The sequence below is a fragment of the Sturnira hondurensis genome, unplaced genomic scaffold (genome assembly GCF_014824575.4).
Source record: "Sturnira hondurensis isolate 20B ecotype Veracruz unplaced genomic scaffold, ASM1482457v3 Scaffold0020601, whole genome shotgun sequence".
NCBI lineage: Eukaryota > Metazoa > Chordata > Mammalia > Chiroptera > Phyllostomidae > Sturnira > Sturnira hondurensis.
Genome location: NW_028093232.1, coordinates 4,049,580 through 4,069,011, shown reverse-complemented (window position 1 = coordinate 4,069,011; position 19,432 = coordinate 4,049,580). Strand labels below are relative to the sequence as shown.

The following is a 19,432-nucleotide window of genomic DNA, read 5'->3' as shown; positions in this document are numbered from 1 at the left end:
AGGGGTACCAGAAGGGGAAAAGAAACAGCCACGAGTAGAAAACTTATTTGAACAAATAGTAAAGGAGAACTTCCCCCATCTGGCAAAGAAAACAGACTTCCGGGAAATCCAGGAACCTCAGAGAGTCCCAAAGATGTTGGACCCAAGAAGGAACACACCAAGGCACATCATAATTACATTAGCCAAGATTAAAATGAAGAAGAGAATCCTAGAAGCAGCAAGAGATAAGGGGACAGTCACCTACAAAGGAGCTCCCATCAGATTGTCAGCTGATTTCTCAAAAGAGATCTTACAGGCAAGAAGGAGCTGCAAAGAAGTATTCCAAGTCATGAAATCCAAAGACCTACAGCCAAGATTGCTCTATCCAGCAAAGCTTTCATTTAGAATAGAAGGGCAGATAAAGTGCTTCTTAGATAAGGTCAAATTCAAGGAGTTCATCATCACCAAGCCCTTATTATATGAAATGTTAAAGGGACTATATATAAGAAAAAGAAGATGAAAAATATGAACAGTGAAAGGACAGCAAACTCACAGTTATTAACAACTACACCTAAAAAAAAGGCAAACTAAGAGGACAGCCAAATCGGGAGCAGAACCATAGAAATGAAGATCACATAGAGGGTTAGTAATAGGGGAGTGGGAGGAGGAGAAGGGGGGAGAAGGTACAGAGAATAAGTAACATAGACAATAGGTAGAAAACAGATGGGGGGAGGGCAAGAATAGTAGGGGAAATATAGAATCTAAAGAACTTGAGACACATGGTCATAAACTAAAGGAGGGAATGGTGGGGGAGGGGTGTGCAGGGTGGAGGGGAATGAAGGGGGAAATAGGACAACTGTAATGGCATAATCAATAAAATATATTTTAAAAGAACTAAATCTTGACATACATGACAAAATGAATGAACTGAGAGGGCATTATACTAAATGAAAGTCAGACAGAGAAAGACAAATACTGTGTCTTCACTTACATGCAAAATCTTTTTTTTTCAAATTTTTTATTTAATTATTTTTCAAGTACAGTTTTCTGTCTATTACTCTGATCCCATCCAACCCCCGTGCTCCCCCCCCCTCCCATTTCCACCCTTCTAGGTTGTTGTCCATGTATCCTTTATATATGTTTCTCTATATCCCTCCCCTATTTCCCCTGAAATTCCCTCCTCTCTCCCCTCTGGTCACTGTCAGCTTGTTCTCTATTTCAGTGTCTTTGGTTATATTTTGCTTGCTTGTTTGTTTTGTTGTTTAGCTTCCTGTTAAAGGTGAGATCATATGGTATTTGTCCTTCAACACCTGGCTTATTTCACTCAGCATAATGCTTTCCAATTCCATCCATGATGTTGCAAAAGGTAGGAGCTCCTTCTTTCTTTCTGCTGCATAAAATTCCATTGTATATATGTACCATAGTTTTTTGATCCATTCATTTACTGACAGGCACCTAGGTTGCTTCCAACTCTTGGCTATTGTAAATTGTGCTGCTATGAACATTGCGGTGCATAGGTTCTTTGGGATTGGTGTTTTAGGGTTATTAGGATACAATCCTAGCAGTGGAATTGCTGGGTCAAAAGGCAAGTCCAATTTTAGTTTTCTTAGAAAATTCCATACTGTTTTCCATAATGGTTGTACCAGTCTGCAATCCCACCAACAGTGGACCAGAGTCCCCCTATCCCCACACCCTCTCCAACATTTGTTGTTTATTGCTTTGTTTATAATAGCCATTCTCACCAGTGTAAAGTGGTATCTCATTGTGGTTTTAATTTGCATCTCTTTGAAAAATCTTTTTAAAAATAAAATAAGAACAGCCCTGGCTGGTGTAGCTCAGTGGATTGAGTGGGGGCCTGCGAACCACATGATCCTGGTTCAATTCCCAGTCAGGGCACATGCCTGGGTTGCAGGCCAGTTCCCAGCAAGGGACTCATGAGAAGCAACCATACATTGATATTTCTCTCCTCTCCTTCCTTTCCCCTCTAAAGATATATAAATATTTTTAAAAAATAAATAAAATAAAATAAGAACAAACAAAAAAACAATAAAAACAAAAAGATCAAATTGATGGTTGCCAGAAGGGATGGATGTGAGGATTGGATGAAGAAGTGAAGAGGAAATAGTCAATAAAACTGTAACAACTTTGCATGGCAACAGATGATTACAGGATGTAGTGCAGTGATAATATCACAAGGTATATTAATGTCAAATCACTATGTTATACAACTGAAACTAATATAATATTGTGTACCAACTATACATAATAAATAAAATAAGTTAGTGATGTGGGTGTCTACAAGGGGAAAACCACAAAGTACAGTGGTACCTCGGTACTCATCATTAATTTGTTCCAGGACTTGTAACAAGTGCCAAAACCCACAAATACATAAGGATGAAGCATTTTCTCTTGTGGGGCAGCAATTGTGACGAGTCCCAAGCAGGCACCGAGTGCTGAAACTTTTTTTTCTTGTTAAAATGCAAGGAGCACAAGGTTTGATGAGTTCTGAATCCAACCAATACCAAGGTATCACTGGAGTTCTGTGTTTTCCAGCTTTAATGAGATATAACTGACATGCAAGAATGTACATTTAAGGTGTACAGTGTGGTGATTTGATACACATATATATTGTGAAATAATTACCACAAGGCCAATTAACACATTATTCACTTCATATAGTGGGTGGGCCAAAAACTTCCTTTAGTTTTTCCTGTACTATGGCTCTAGTACTGCTTAGACTTCTTTCTTTCTTTTAATGGAAAGACCTGCTTTTACTAGTCTCTGAATTGAGGTAGGAAAAATTACATCATCCAAGTACAAAAAGCAGCTTTTATGATTTTCCCTTTCTTTTTTCTTAAATATATTTCATTGATTATGCTATTACAGTTGTCCCATTTCCCTCCCTTCATTCCCCTCCACTCTGCACACCCTCTGTCACCCACATTCCCCCCTTTAGTTCATGTACATGTGTCTTAACTTCTTTAGCTTCTACTTTTCCCATACTATTCTTTCCCTCCCCCTATCTGTTTTCTACCTACTGTCTATGCTACTTATTCTCTGTACTTTCTCCCCACTTCTCCTCCTCCCACTCCCCTATTGCTAACCCTCCATGTGATCTCCATTTCTATGGTTCCACTCCTGATCTAGCTGTCATCTTAGTTTGCTTTTGTTTTAGGTGTGGTTGTTAATAACTGTGAGTTTGCTGTCCTTTCACTGTTTGTATTTTTATCTTCTTTTTCTTAGATAAGTCCCTTTACTATTTCATATAATAAGAGCTTGGTGATGATGAACTCCTTTAACTTGACCTTATCTGAGAAGCACTTTATCTGCCCTTCCATTCTAAATGAAAGCTTTTGAATGGATCAAAAACCTATGGTACATATACACAATGGAATTCTACTCTGCAGAAAGAAAGGAGTTGCTACCTTTTGCAACAACATGGATAGAACTGGAAAGCATAATGCTGAGTGAAATAAGCCAGGTGTTGAAGGACAAATACCATATGATCTCACCTTTAACAGGAAGCTAAACAACAAGACAAACAAACAAGCAAAATATAACCAAAGACACTGAAATAGAGAACAGGCTGACAGTGACCAGAAGGAAGAGGGGAGGGAATTTCAGGGGAAATAGGGGAGGGATTTAGAGGACCATATATAAAGGATACATGGACAACAACTGAGAAGGGTGGAAATGGGAGGGGCAGGGAGCACGGCGGGGTTGGATGGGATCAGAGTAATAGACAGAAAACTGTACTTGAAAAAGAATTAAATAAATTTTTTTAAAAAGGGAAGATTTAAAAAAATGAAAGCTTTGTTGGATAGAGCAATCTTGGATGTAGGTTCTTGCCGTTCATGACTTGGAATACTTCTTTCCAGCCCCTTCTTTCCTATAGGGTCTCTTTTAAGCAGTTGGCTGACAGTCTGATGGGAAGTTCTTTGTAGGTGACTGTCCCCTTATCTCTTGCTGCTTCTAGGATTCTCTCCTTCATTTTAATCTTGGCTAACGTAATTATGATGTGCCTTGGTGTGTTCCTTCTTGGGTCCAACATCTTTGGGACTCTCTGAGCTTCCTGGACTTCCTAGAAGTCTATTTCCTTTGCCAGATTGGGGAAGTTCTCCTTTATTGTTTGTTCAGGTAAGTTTTCCACTTGTTGCTGTTCCTCTTCCCCTTCTGGTACTCCTATAATTTGGATGTTGGAACGTTTAAAGATGTCCTGTAGGTTTCTAAGCCTCTCCTCATTTTTTTGAACTCTTGTTCTTCATTCTTTTCTGATTGAATGTTTCTTTCTTCTTTCTGGTCTACTCCATTGATTTGAGTCCCACCCAGTTTTCTTCCCATCACTATTGATTCCCTGTGCATTTCCCTTCATGTCACTGAGCATAGCCTTCATTTTTTTATCTAATTTGTGACCAAATTCAACCAATTCTGTGAGCATCTTCATTACCAGTGCCTTGAACTGTGCGTCTGATAGGCTATCTCCTCGTAACTTAATTGTATTATTTCTGGAGCTCTGATCTGTTCTTTTTTTCAGCCATTTTTTTGTCTTCATGGGCCTGTTACATAGTAAGAGACAGAGCCTTAGGTGTTCACCAGGGCTGGTCAACCCAGTCACTGGACTGTGACACTGTATGTGGGGGCAGGTCCCAGAGGGAACAATGGCAGTTGCTCTGCTCTCTGTCAGATCTCAGTCCTTTGTGCTGCTTCCCCCAAGCAAACTGGGCCTTTCTGTGCTGATTCCCATGTGGGTGGGTTTGTGTGCATTCTAGGACCCTGTGGGTCTCTCCAACGAACTCTCCTGTGAGGCTGGGAGTCTCTCCCTGAGCCTCAACCCCCACAGGTATTTTCCATCCATGTTTTGAGGCTTTTTTTCTCGGAGCTGGCACCCTGGGTTGTGTGGTCTGTTTTGCTCCCCAGTTATCAACACACGAATGTGGGACCGCCATCCAGTCAGCCAGCTGCCTTGTGTGTGGTGCCCCAGTTCTCAATTGCCGCCTCGCTGGGTCTGTCCATTGCCACCCTGTTCCTGGGGTCTGCCAGCCACCTCCTGCAGGCCCAGGGTCCACTTGCTACATCTAGCGCTCCTGCCTGGGGTGCCTCTTGTACCCAGTGTCACTACTTCCTGTGACGTGACCCCTCTCTGCTCAGCCGCCCCACTCCACCCTGCCTACAGGCCTGGATGAATGTGTCTATTTCAGCTTTTTGGCTGTCTGCCTTCCATACAGTTCAATTTTCTGTCAGTTCTGGTTGTTATTTTGTTTCTAAAGTTTTGTTGTCCTTATTTTGGTTGAGTGAGGAGGCACAGTGTGTCTACGTACACCTCCATCTTGGCCAGAAGTCTGCTTAGATTTCTTTAACTTCATTCAAAATAATTTTATTAGATTGTATTGTGACAGCTATCATGCCAGCATGCGTTTTTTTCTCCAATTTTTTATTTAATTATTTTTCAAGTACAGTTTTCTGTCTATTACTCCCTTCCCATCCCACCCCCGTGCTCCCCCTATCCCTCCCATTTCTACCCTTCTCAGTTGTTGTCCATGTATCCTTTATATATGTTTCTCTAAATCCCTCCCCTATTTCCAGCATGCTTTTTTTAAAAAAACATAGCAAAACTGGTGAATTTTTGTATAGCCATTTTAATATTGAAAATGGAAGAAGATATGCATACATATTATGCTATTTCAAGAAAGGTAAAAACACAACTGAAACACAAAAAAAACTTTGTGTTGTGAAGTGTATGGAGAAGGTGCTGTGACTGATAGAGCAGGTCAAAAGTGGTTTGTGAAGTTTCTCAGTACTATTGACATTTTAGCAGAATAATTCTTTGCTGTGAGGCTGTGTTATGCATTGGAAGATTTTTAGCAGGATCCCTGGCCTCTACCCAGTAGAAGCCAGTAGCAGGAGACAGCTGATATACTCAAAATATCCAAATCAATAGTTATTGGTGAAAATGAAAAATGTGTCTTCTATGGAAAAAGCTAAGTGAAGTTTTGGACCAACCCAACCCAGTCACCCTCACCCTTTTTTTTTTTTTTGGTTTTGTAGTGAGAATTTTTAAGATCTATCCTCTTAACAAATTTCAAGTATGCAATACATAATTCTAATGAATAATGCTAAATAAACATTAACAAAATTTAACCATCCACCTCTTTTTAAGTACTACTATTGCAATGTGTCTTGTACTAACCAAAGAAATAGAGAGCAGGAAAAACAGTTTCTTCTAGTCCTTCTTTTTTTTCTTTTTTTCTTTTTTTTTTATGATTCTATCTATTTATCTTCAGAGAGGGGAGGGAGGGAGAAAGAGAGGGAGAGAAACATCAATGTGTAGTTGTCTCTCATGCACCCCCCACTGGGGACCCAGCGCACAACCCAGGCATGTTAACCTGACTGGGAATCTAACTGGCAACCCTTTGGTCTGCAGGCTGGCTTTCAATCCACTGAGCCACACCAGCCAGGGCTCTTCTAGTCCTTAACCCCACCAGATGCTGCCCAGATTTGAGAAATTTTAAGACTATCAGTTTAGTAATGAAATAGGCTTACTTTTCAGGTGCAGTTAAAGAAAAATATCTATCAATAACCCTTTCCTCAGACTTCCCACACTGTGTTCTATGTCAGGATATGCACATTCGATTCCAGTCTATATGAAGCTATAGTATAGCACAAGCCTTCTTAGCTAACACTGAACTGCTGCCTAGTTTTCTTTAGTTGCTTCTCCTAAAATTCAAGTAAGACTTCAATGCCTTCCCTGGTCCATCTCCTCCAAGACTGACAAAATGGTTGCCTATTTTAGCACCTCTACTTGGGTTTCTAATTGACAACTCAAACTTAATATAGCCACCCCAAACTCTGGCTCACCCCACAAAAAAAAATTCCAGTTATCTCCAGGTTAGTATATGGAAATTCCGTCCTTCTAATTATTCAGACCAAAAACCTTGGTGTCATCTTTAACCTCTCTTTTTTGTTTACACCCAATATTCAATCCAGCAGCCAAACTTGCTGCCTCTACCTTCAAATATAGCCAGAATCTGACCATTCCCAAGCCTCCAATACTCCCATCCTGGGGCTATACACAGTCATCATTTCCCACTTCAATTATTTCAGCAGCTTCCAGACTATCTCTCTGCTTTTGCCCTTGTTCTTTGTGGTCTACTCTCAACACAGCATCCAGAATGATACTTTCAAAACCAAAAATCAGGTCATATTGTTCATATCCTCACACACTCTGGAAGCTTCCCAAGTTACTGGCAGTACAGGCTGAAGTCCTCAGAGTGACTGAAAGACCCTGCATGATCTGCACAGTCCTTGCTTCTCTGACCTCATCTCCCTCCTCCCTTGCTCACTGTTATTGGCCTTGTTATTCTTTCTTATCCTCAGACACATCAAGCATGCTCCTATCTCAATACCTTTGCACTGTTACTTCCTTTCCCTAGAATACTCTTCTACTAAATAACTGCATGATATGCTGCCTTACTTCCCACAAATGTCATTTTCATTACCTACCATGACAGCTCTCTTCTGCACTCTTGCCAGTGTGTTAGTTGGCTGGGATTGCTGTAACAGAGCACCACAAATTGTGTGGCTTAAGCAACAAGAATGTATTGCCTCACAGTTCTAGAGTCTGGAGGCCTGAGATCACAGTGTTGGTTCCTTCTGGCACCTGTGAGAGAGAATCTCTTCCAGGCCTCTCTCTTAGCTTCTGGTAGTTTGCTGGCAACTTTTCATATTCCTTGGGTTTCACAAACATCCCTGCCCATTTCTGCCTTCATCTTCACATGGTGTTCTCTCTGTGTACGTAGCTGTCACCAGTTTTCCTTTTCTTCATGAGGACAATAGTCATATTCTGTTAGACCCCCCTCTAATGAGTTCATGTTAAATGTATTACTTTTCTAAAGAGCCTATCTCCAACTAAGTCACATTTTAGGCCTGGGAATTAAGACTTGTGCAGGGGCATGCAGTTTAACCCATAGCACCTTGCTTAACTATTATCACATTTACCATCATCTCACTTCTATTTACCTTTTGTTTTATTTATTGCCCATATGCTACCTCTAGACAGGGACTTCAGCAGTTTTGGTGACAGCTGTATACCCACTGACTAGAAAATTTCCTGCACATTAAATATTCACTGAATAAATGAATGGGTTACCTTATTATCTATCAAGATCTGTTTACTAAGTACAGGGCACTAATCATTATTAATTCAAAAGCTTTAAATGTTTAGTAACAGTATGAACTAAAATATTCTGAAGTCAGGTTAGAATTGGTCAAATATTTTAATGATCCTTTTTTTAATTGAGGTATAACTGACATATAACATTATATTAGCTTCAGGTGTACAACATAATGATTTGTTATTTGTATATACAGGGTCCAGCAGAAGGAACACCTACTTGAGTGTGATTGGTAGGATATAGTTTTAATTTTAACATTTCACCTAAAATATCATATGGTATGCTTGAGTGTGATATTGCTGTTACAGAATTACATGCTTATGATTTTATAATAAAAGATTTTGTAATTAAAAGGGTGTTATTTGTGCCAGACCCTATATTATAAAATAATCACACCAATAAATCTAATTAAAATCCATCATTATACAGTTATCAAATTTTTTTCTTACAAGGACTTCTAAAATCTACTCTATTAACAACTTTCAAATATGCAATACAGTATTAACAATAGTCACCATGCAGTAATTACATCCTTGTGACATACTTATTTTATAACTAGAAGTTTATACTTTTTGACTCCCATCATCCATTTGCCCACCCCCACTCCCTGGCAACCATCAGTCTGCTTCAAGGCTTTTGAGTTGGGTTTTTGTTTTTTTTAGATTCTACATATAAGTGAGAGTATAGTAGAAACTTCTGATATTAGAATGCTTTCTCTATCTTCCATCAGTCATATTTACCTCAATCATTTCTTTATTATGCTACCTAGGTACTTCCTAAATTTTAGAAAGCAGCATAACCTGTCAAATAATTTATTATAAAATAATTTTCTTCATGAATTACTTCCTAGGAAGATTCCACCTCTTGACCTCCTTGTCTTTTCTTAATTTATTTATTTATTGTTGTTCAAGTACAGTTGCCTCAACTTTCCCTCCACCACTGCCCCCAACCCCAGCCATCCCCACCTCCCACCCTCAATCCTACCCCCTATTGGCTTTGTCTATGTGTCCTTTATACATGTTCCTGACAACACTTCCCCCTCTTCCCCCCCTTCTTCCCTCTAGTTATTGTCAGTTTGTTCTTAATTTCAATGTTTCTGGTTATGTTTTGCTTGTTTGTTTGTTTGTTTTGTTGATTAGGTTCCACCTATAGGTGAGATCAGTAGAAAGAAAGAAGGAGCTTCTGCCCTTTGCAACAATATGGATGGATCTGGAGAGCATTATGCTAAGTGAAATAAGCCAGATGGTGAAAGACAAATACCATATGATCTCACCTATAAGTTGACCTCCTTGCCTTATTTTATTGATTCTTGTTCCTAGATTCCAAGCCTGCAATATTTGCAGACTAGACTGACTCATCAATAAGATATGATCCCTCACTCAATTTATGGCCCCTTCTTCTTTTTGAAGAAGGATCCTCTCAAGGTAAGAGATTTCTCTAAACAAACAGAACATTTGCACTCTGCCAGAACCAAATGGTTTCCATTGGTGACTTTGCCCTTCTTCTCTATGACCACATTTTAAAGAAACCACTGAACTATTGCTTAATACAGTTTTATAGTAATTCCCTCTATGGAGAAGAGAAAATGAAAAATATTTATGTGGCATATACTATGTACCAGGTACTTTCTTATGTCCTTTCTAATAACAGATCTATTTAATGGGCATTGTGATCCGCATTTTAACAACAGGAAAGTGAGATTCAGAGAGATTAAGAGAGACGAAGTTTCTTGTGTCATTCAAAATGGAGTTAATTAGGGCTTTATATTTGGGTAGACCACAATTCCTCTCTGGGCCCCACCATTGTTGTAAGAATTGTATTAAACCATGTATGAGGAAGGCACTCGTAAGACATTTGTGTAGTGGGTATTTTGTCCCTAATTCTGGTATTTTGTTTGCAAGGCTAACATTAGTTTTCCTTGTGCTTGTGCTGCATTGATAAGTAGGTGATTAAGCTGTCAAATTAACTGCTGTAAAGGTGTCTTTGGATGGCAAAGGGTTAATCCTCTGAAACAATATATACAATACATACCTAGACAAGTGCTTCACTACCTTAAATTGAAAATTTGCGATTGTTTCCTCAGAAGTGACTGACACACCAATATGGGCTCCCTCTCTTATCTCAATCTGAGCACTTCACTCTTACCTGTTTTACATTTCATTTCTGCACTAGCACTCTAAAAAAATGAAAATGACTGCTTAGTGTCTTTAGCCAGCACTCTATAATTGGGCTAATTAGAACCAGGCAAGTGATGTTCAGAAAATGGGACTTTTCAGGACCTTCCTGACCTGCAAACAGTCCCGCCTACATGCTTTTCCTAGGCCAGATCCAGCCATGCCCACCCCCTGAGCGATGTTACCTTCTTGACTCCATAGTCTTCCTCTTCTCTGCTGCTGATACTCTCTTGCTACTCCACACCACCACCACCTCACCCCCAAGCTAGTCTCTCTGGGCCCTCATCCCGTAGCCATATATTTAAAATTTGTTCCCAATGTTATTGACAAAGGACATTCATTAGCCTATTCCAAATAAGGATTCCCAGGGCAACTTGTGCTTCTTCACTCAATTGATTCCCAGGTGCATGCTCTCAATAGAGCAAATACAACCTTTGTCACACTGGATAAAGGATACTCTGGGGTGAGAGGAGGCTTCATATTCTGCCTTCTGAGGTCTTCAACCTGATTTCTCCCAGAACAGAAAAATCCAGGACTACTCTGCTCCTCAAAGTTCCTCTTTTATTCTCTTATTTACTGGTTCTAATTGAAAATGACAGAATATTAAAAAAAAAATACCCTCTGGTTCCATTCCATTCTGAATTAGTAGAAGGACAGAATAGGCACATTTCTACTAAATTGAGGAGGGATCACAGATAACTACTTCTTACCATAAGAAGCTGCAGGATAGGATTTGGTGGCAGATAACTAGAAAATGCAATAAATTTTATATTATTTTGTAATTATGTGGCCTTATAATTTTTATTTACCTCTAGCATAGCTAAGACTAAAATTCCACTATACCTATTTGGATAGTCAGGTGAGGAGGTATATTTCCTGTTTATAGCTTCATTGATTTTACTCTCTGTGGTTGTGAAGCCTGAAACTGATGCAGATGTGACTGACTACTCAATCACTCCCTGAAGATTCCAGGTTGGTAACCAGGAGGGCAAGGGCATCTAGAACATCGTGTAACTTTTCTTGATCCCTGATTCCAACTGTGGATTGCAACCTACTAATGTATTATGAAATCAATTTAGTGAACTGTGAAGAACATTTGAAAAAATTTTTTTCATAAAATAAAATTTAAAATATAAAATTGTTTCATGTAGTGAGCAAGAAGTCTTCTATAAAAACTTTTTAAAGATATATATATATATATATATATATATATGCATGTTTGCCAGAAAATTATATAAAATATAGAGTGAATTATGATCCAACATGCTTTAAAGCTGCTGCCTTAAAAATGTCTATAAAGCCTTGGCTGGTGTGGCTCAATGGATTGAGCACCAGCCTTCCAACCAAAGGGTCACTGGTTTGGCTCTCAGTCAGGGCACATTGTCTGGGTTGCAGGCCAGGTTCCCAGTAGGGGTCATGTGAGAGGCAACCATACATTGAGGTTTCTTCCTTCCCTTCTGTCTAAAAGTAAATAAGTTTTTTTAATGTCTATAAAAACAATACATAGAAAAATTTTGCAATGAATCAGTAAGGACGTCCCCATATGATGTGACTTTTAACCACATTAGATCACAAAGCAGTAGAAAACAAAATAGTCTTTTTTATTTTTTCTTAAGATTTTATTTATTTATTTTTAGAGAGGGAAGAAGGGAGAGAGAAAGAAAGGGAGAAAGAGAGAAAGGGAGGGAGAAAGAAAGAAACATCGATGTGTGGTTGCCTCTCATGTGCTCCCAACTGGGGACCTGTCCCAACACCCAGGCCTGTGCCCTAACTAGAAATCAAACTGCCGACCCTTTGCTTTGCAGGCTGGCACTCTGCCCACTGAGGCACACCAGCAAGGGCAAAACAAAATATTCTTGAAGTGCTTAAATATAGAGTCTCTTAGAAAACCCTGAATTATAGTTTTATGTATTTTACCCATAAAATTTTTATACCCACATACACAGAACATTCCACATACGATTTAGTGTATTCATAGACATGGTTAATCCGATCTAAGAATTAATGAATCTCTAGTTAGAACTTGCTTTAAATATTTGTAAGCTCCATAAATTTTCTTGGGACATAATAATACCACCCTATTTTTGTGGGTAAGCAAGACTCTAAATCTAAAGTTCTAAATGCATTTGTGTAAGTAAATGCAGGTTTTTACTTTAATTTAATATTTACTTAACTCTAGGAAGATATGTTGAATGGTTCAAAGGACAGAATTACAAAATCCTAATACACTAGTCCTCCCTTATTCATGCGGGATGCCTTCAAGAAACTTACAAATCTGAAGTGTAAAAGTGAAACCATGAGTAAAGGAAGACTACTGTAAATTCTAACAAACAGATATGGGCAGAGAAGCTTGGAGGGTCCATCAAGAAGAATTGAGGAATTGGTACTTTTTGGCATCAAGGGAATGAAGAGAGTTGAACCACAAGAAAAATGAATGGCTGCTACAATTATATGAAAAATAAAAATAAAAACAAAAACAGCAGGGAAGAATAAGAAAAACAGCAATCCTGAGAAGTTAGGCTGACAAAGAATGTGGGGCCATGGATGGAATCAGTGGTAAGTAAGGAAAGTGAATACAGGGAAAAGAAAATTAGTAACTATTCTGGAAGTAGGAAGCTGCTGGAAACATTCTTTTATTAACTCATTTCACCAACTTTTTGATCATCTATAAGGCAGACACTTGTTTTATGTAGGCAGTGAGGAAAGTACCATGTGAGGAAATAATGACAAGGACTCTTCTATACAGGGCAAATGGGCCCAGGAAGGATCCAACATCATTCAAATGGGTCACTTGTCTGGGTCCTGTCACCAGAGGAAAGTTCATGGTCCATTTCCTTTTGTTCTTTTCAGATTTTACCTCTTCTTTTCAGAGCACCTCTTCTTTTCTCACCTTTTATTACTATCATTTTTTACCTTGAAACTCAAAATTTTTCAGCAATGAAAAATAAAACCGTGTTGACTGAGTTTATCCTGCTTGGTCTGACAGATGTCCCTGAACTCCAGGTGATGGTTTTCACCTTTTTTCTTCTCACCTATTTGCTCAGCATCATTGGAAATCTGACTATCCTCATCCTCACCTTGCTGGACTCCCACCTTCAGACTCCCATGTACTTCTTTCTTCGGAACTTCTCCTTCCTGGAAATTTCCTTCACAAACACCTTCATCCCCAGGGTCCTCATCAGCATCACAACTGGAAACAAGAGTGTCAGTTTTGCTGGCTGCTTCACTCAGTACTTCTTTGCCATATTCCTTGGGGCAACAGAGTTTTTTCTTCTGGCTGCCATGTCCTACGATCGCTACATAGCCATATGTAAACCCCTGCATTACAGGATCATCATGAGCAGCAGAGTCTGCACCCAGCTGGTTCTGTGCTCTTGGCTAGCAGGGTTAATGGTTATTATACCACCAATCACTCTGATGAGTCAGCAGGACTTTTGTGCATCCAACAGGCTTGATCATTATTACTGTGACTATGAGCCTCTTCGAGCACTCTCTTGTTCAGACACAAGCCTCGTAGAAAAAGTTGTCTATCTTGTGGCATCTGTGACCCTGGTAGTCACTCTGGTGCTAGTGATTCTCTCCTACATGTTCATCATCAGGACTATTCTGAAGCTCCCCTCTGCCCAGCAAAGAAAAAAAGCCTTTTCCACTTGTTCTTCCCACATGATTGTCATCTCCCTCTCTTATGGAAGCTGCTTCTTCATTTATATTAAGCCCTCAACGAAAGAAGGAGACAAATTTAACAAGGGAGTAGCTCTGATCTTTACTTCAGTTGCACCTTTGTTAAACCCCTTCATTTATACCCTAAGGAACCAACAGGTGAAACAAGCCTTCAAGGATATGGTCAAAAAGCTTGTGAATCTTTAAAGAATAACAGAATTAAAGCCTTAATAGATGAGTCCTTACTATGTACCAAGCTCTCTGCAAGTTACTAGGTATCCAATAAATAGTTAAACTCCAGGCCAGTGAGAGATACTTGAAAATAAATAATTACAACCCACTAAGTGTTCATATAAATAAGTTCAATCTGAATTAAAGAGTCAGTATATGTTTTCAGAAGGGATGCTATTTAAACTGCACCTTAACAAGTGTAATAAGCCAAGCAAGCAAAAACAGAGAACAAGAAACTTGGATTGAAAGCATATTGTTGGTAGGACAAAATTTAAGTTCAACAGGATTGAATAAATGTTGTCATTAATTCCAATGAAATAAAAAGGAGAAGTTGTGGAGATGATAGATTTAGTTTTGAATTGGGCACCCGGATCTGGGACCAGACCTACATATTTAGCAATCCTCACATGGAGATGATAATTTATGTGGGAATAGAGGAAATCACAAATAGAAGCTAGTAGAGATGAAGTTTAAATAATAAACTCTAGAGATCCTCTCACATTTTTAAGAGCAGAAGAAATGATAAGGCAATAGATCTATAAAATTCATGTCTCGAGAAACACGGTTGGCAATGTAAAACACTGCAGACAGAAATTAATATGAAGAACAAAAGTCTGAGAATTAACAAAAGGGTGTTGTTGATCTCAGCCATTTTCAGCAAATGTGGAAACTGGGGTGGAGTAGGAAGAAGTCAGGCTGTTGTGGGATGCTGGTGGGTGACTGCTGAAAAGTTGGAAATGGTAAAATGGAATTTCAAGAGTAGAGAAATGAGAAGAACAACCTCCAAGCTATGTTCTCCATGCTTTCTCATTATTAGTATAACACAGTAATGTAATATACACTTAATTATACACTTAAAGTCTGTATTTGCCTATAATCTATAAGATCCAGGAATGCAGGGATAATATTTTCTTGATCACAATTCCATCTATAATGTTAAGCAATGGTGGGTGCTCAAAAATTAGTTGTTGAATGGATGAATAAATAGTGGATGGGTAGATGGATGGATACACAAATAAATGAGGGAGCCCAGAATTGATTTTTTTAGTAAAGAACCCTGATCACTTGAGAATTTATATAATGAGAGCAATGAATTAGCAAGTCATGTGTCATACAAACTTTTTAGAACTGCCTGGAAATTTTATTCTATTTTACAAATAAGGAAACTAAAGCTTAAAGAGGTGAAATAGTTTATATAAGATAACACAGCTGAGTGCCTGAACTAGCACCAGAAATCAGAGTCCCACTGTTTGGCTGATGAGCAATACAACCTTCTACCCATTCTAACTGGTTTTAAAGTTTACTCCTCTAAGTGTTTGTTAATATCTTAAAGTAGCCTTGGACTTACGCCTGTTTCTCACTTTTTCCAAGTTCTGCTTTAGATGCCTTTGTGACATAAATCTCTTTAGGAAGTTGAAAGTATACAAAATCCCGTATTATTCCACCCATGGTTTTTAACTTCTCATAAGAAGGTTCTGCTTTTTGTATCCATATCTGTTCCAATGTATGTGTGTCTCTTATTCTTTTTCTCTTTAAGCGAAAGTAGAATAAGAGCATAGGACCAGAGAAGGCACTATATTTCCTCCACTCTCATCTCCTATAAGCTTCCAATTAGGATTACGTTATGAACAAGGAAGCTCACATCCACTACTAACTCACAGACCCTCCTCCCTATTCTTATTTCTGAGCTTCAGGTCAATGGCTTTGGTTCCCAGGCTTGAGGACAGGAATGATGGCATTATAGCATATAACACAGTGTCATGCCCATAATAGGCACTCAGTAAGTTCCATTAGTAAAAGAGTAAATGAATGAGTGAATGACATTTTTATTTCATAAAGTTTAACTAATTTTCATAAATTTTCTATCACCTATTGGTTTTGGGTTTTTTTTTTTAAGATTTTATTTATCTTGCCCTGGCTGGTGTAGCTCAGTGGATTGAGCACAGGCCTGTGAACCACACGATCGCGGTTCAGTTCCCAGTCAGGGCACATGCCTGGGTTGCAGGCCAGTTCCCGGTTCCCGGCGGGGGACACACGAGAGGCAACCATACATTGATATTGCTCTCTCTCTCTCTCTCTTTCCTTTTATTCCTCTCTAAAGATAAATAAAATCTTTTAAAAAAGATTTTATTTATTTATCTTAGAGGGGAAGGGAAGGGGAGAGAGAGAGAGAGCAATATCAATGTATGGTTGCCTCTCCTGCGTCCCCTGCTGAGAAGTGGCCTCTCAGCAGGGGACCCATAGATTTGGCCTCTCTATTCATAATCTTTTTTAAAAAGATTTTATTTATCTTTAGAGAGGAATAAAAGGAGAGAGAGAGAGCAATATCAATGTATGGTTGCCTCTCGTGCGTCCCCTGCTGAGAAGTGGCCTGCAACCCAGGCATGTGCCCTGACGGGGAATTGAACTGCAATTCTCTGGTTCTCAGGTCTGCACTCAATCCACTGAACTAAACCAGCCAGGGCACCTATTTCTTTTTTAAGGCACCAACTCTTTCCCTTCTAGATGCTTTTAAGAATATTTTGGACCACACAATTGTTTTATTGTAAAGACACACACAAACAACTCCTCTGTTAATGTTAACTTGCTTAAAATTATTCTAAAAGATATTTCCTCCTTTTCTCAGGGATATTCATAGGTAAATAAAGTAAAAATAGAACTGCATTTTCACAAAGACAGTCTAAGCATGTTTTCAGAACTCTAAAAGACATACATACCCTTTATTAAAATGTTTTTCCCATCAATTTATCTTTTAGATCTACAATCTACTATTAGGAATTAATCTACTATTAGGAATAGTAGATTAGGAATTCCTAATCTACTAGGAATTCCTAATCTACTATTAGGAATTAATTTATTTTATTTGAAGTCGCTCTTCCTATTAAAATGCAATTAAGAGAAGTGGCATACTGGTACGCTATAATGGCAAACATCATCCAAATCCCAGTGGCTTAAATAATAAAAAGTTATGATTTCTCCTACTATATGTCCAATGTGGGTCAGCAGCTAACTCAGCTCCATGTGATCTTTTCACATAATTTTGTTATGCTGCCATCTCCACATAATGCTTCAAGGGTCACCACAACAGGAAATGCACACAGCTGGAATGTCTGAAACCTGCAATTAAATACTCCACCTAAAACCCACTGGCCAAAGTGAGTTAACAACTACAATGGATCCAAGAAGGGAGATTTTTTTTCTCTCTCTCTCTCTGTCTCTCTCTCTCTCTCTCTCTCTCTCACACACACACACACACACACACATAGAAGGAAAAGAAACCATGAGAAGTTTTGTGCAAAAGGTTAGAAAACTCTCTAAGGTAGAATATGTGACATTCTTTCCAAATAACAACAAAGTTGTAAACGAGATTGTCTAAGGGAAATTGGCAAGTAAATTACTGCAATGAAGGCTATAATAACAATGAGGAGGACAATTTCCCACGTTTTTTTTTTAATACAAATCCTATCATTTCACTGTCTTTAAAACCTTCTGATGGCTTCTCATTACTTAAATTCAAAATTCAGAGTAGCCAAAAAACAAACAAACAAAAAAAAAGAATGAAATTCAGTGAAGAAAGCCTATGTAAATTAGGGGATACCTTTTAGAAAAACAATGTACACACTACTGGAGTCTCAAAAAGAAGAGAGGGGAGTGGGGAAAAAATCTTAAAAGTTAATGGCTGAGAACTTCCCAAATCTGGAGAGAGTCATGGACATCCAAGTTCATTAATCTTAGACGTTCCAAAAAAAATTCGAAATTTTTTGAATTTTTCAAAAAAATGAAAAATTCAAAATTATTTTCTCCAATACACATTACATAAAATTGTAAGATCAATAACAAGGAAGGAAGCTTAAAAGCAGCAGCAGAAAAAAATCCTCACATACTAGGGAAACCCCATAAGACTCTCAGCATATTTCTCAGCACAAGCCTTGCAGACTCAGAGAGAGTAGAATTCAAAGTGCCAAAAGAAAAAATTGCCAACCAGAATACTTTACTTGGTAAGGTTGTCTTTTAGCAATGAAAGAGAGACAAAGGCCTTCCCACACAACAAACCAAAGCTAGGGAAGTTTATTACCACATGACATGACTTAGAGGAAAGGCTGAAATCAAAGGATACTAATTAATAACATGAAAACATAAGAATATATAAAACATACTGGTAAATGTAAGCATATAGTCAAATTTGAACACTCTAATACTGTAATACAGTTGTTTGGTAATCACTGAAATCTAGCCTAAAGGTTAAAGGACTAAGGTATTTAAAATAACTATAGCTACAATAATTTGTTAATGATTAAACAGTGTAAAAAGAAATAAATTGTACAAGTTCCAGTCAAGATGGAGGTGTAGGCGGGCTTGCTTTCACCTCTGGGTAACCATACGAAAGATTAAAACTTATCTCAAAAAGAAAAAACCCACCCAGAACTGCCAGAAAATCTACCTGTATGGAAGTCTAACAACCAAGGATTTAAAGAAGGCATATTCATCCAAACCGGTAGGAGGGGTAGGAGAAAGAGAACTGGGACAGAGATGATGTGGTGTGGTGGCAAAAAGGTGGTGGTGACCAGGGAGTTCCAGTGGTGGCTGGCAGAATGGAGGTCCCTCGTGAGGAATACCAGGGGAGTGAGCCCCAGGCCAGACTGCACAGCCCAGGGTTCCAATGCTGGGAAAATAAAGCCTCATAACTCCTGGCTATAAAAACTATTCAGGGTTGGAGCAGCAGAAGAAACTACATGTCTCTCAGGAGAGTCTGTTTAAAGGGCCCACAGGCAAACTCGCTCACTCTGGAAATCACCACCAGGGCAATAGCTAGATGCACTCAAGTCATATAAGTGACTGGAAGCAGGGCAAGTGCCAAAAAAGGCTCCAGTAGTCATGCAGCAGCATTGCTTCTTCTCTGACCCCTCCCCCACAAGCAAAGCCACGAAGCAGTGAAGCAGGCTGCGCTTACCCTGCTGATTACTTAACACTCTGAGCCATACAATGTAACAGGTGTGCTTAGATAGGGAATCAAAGCAGCTCTACCTAATACACAGAAACAAACACAAAGAGGCTGCCAAATTGAGGAGACAAAGAAATATGGCTCAAATGAAGGAACAGAACAAACTCCAGTAAAAGAACTAAGAGAAACAAAGATTGAAGGCCTATCAGATGCAGAGTTTAAAACACTGATGGTAAGGATGCTTAGAGATTTCACTGGATATAGCAAAAGTATAC

At 38.8% G+C, this 19,432-nt stretch overlaps 1 protein-coding gene across 1 annotated transcript; it reads left to right on the top strand.

The window, feature by feature from the left end:
• Positions 1–13,261: 13,261 nt before the first annotated feature.
• On the top strand, positions 13,262–14,191 carry LOC118975924 (olfactory receptor 2AP1). The gene has a single exon (XM_037030156.1). It carries the CDS (start codon positions 13,262–13,264, stop codon positions 14,189–14,191), a length of 930 nt encoding a protein of 309 aa, XP_036886051.1.
• Positions 14,192–19,432: the final 5,241 nt, after the last annotated feature.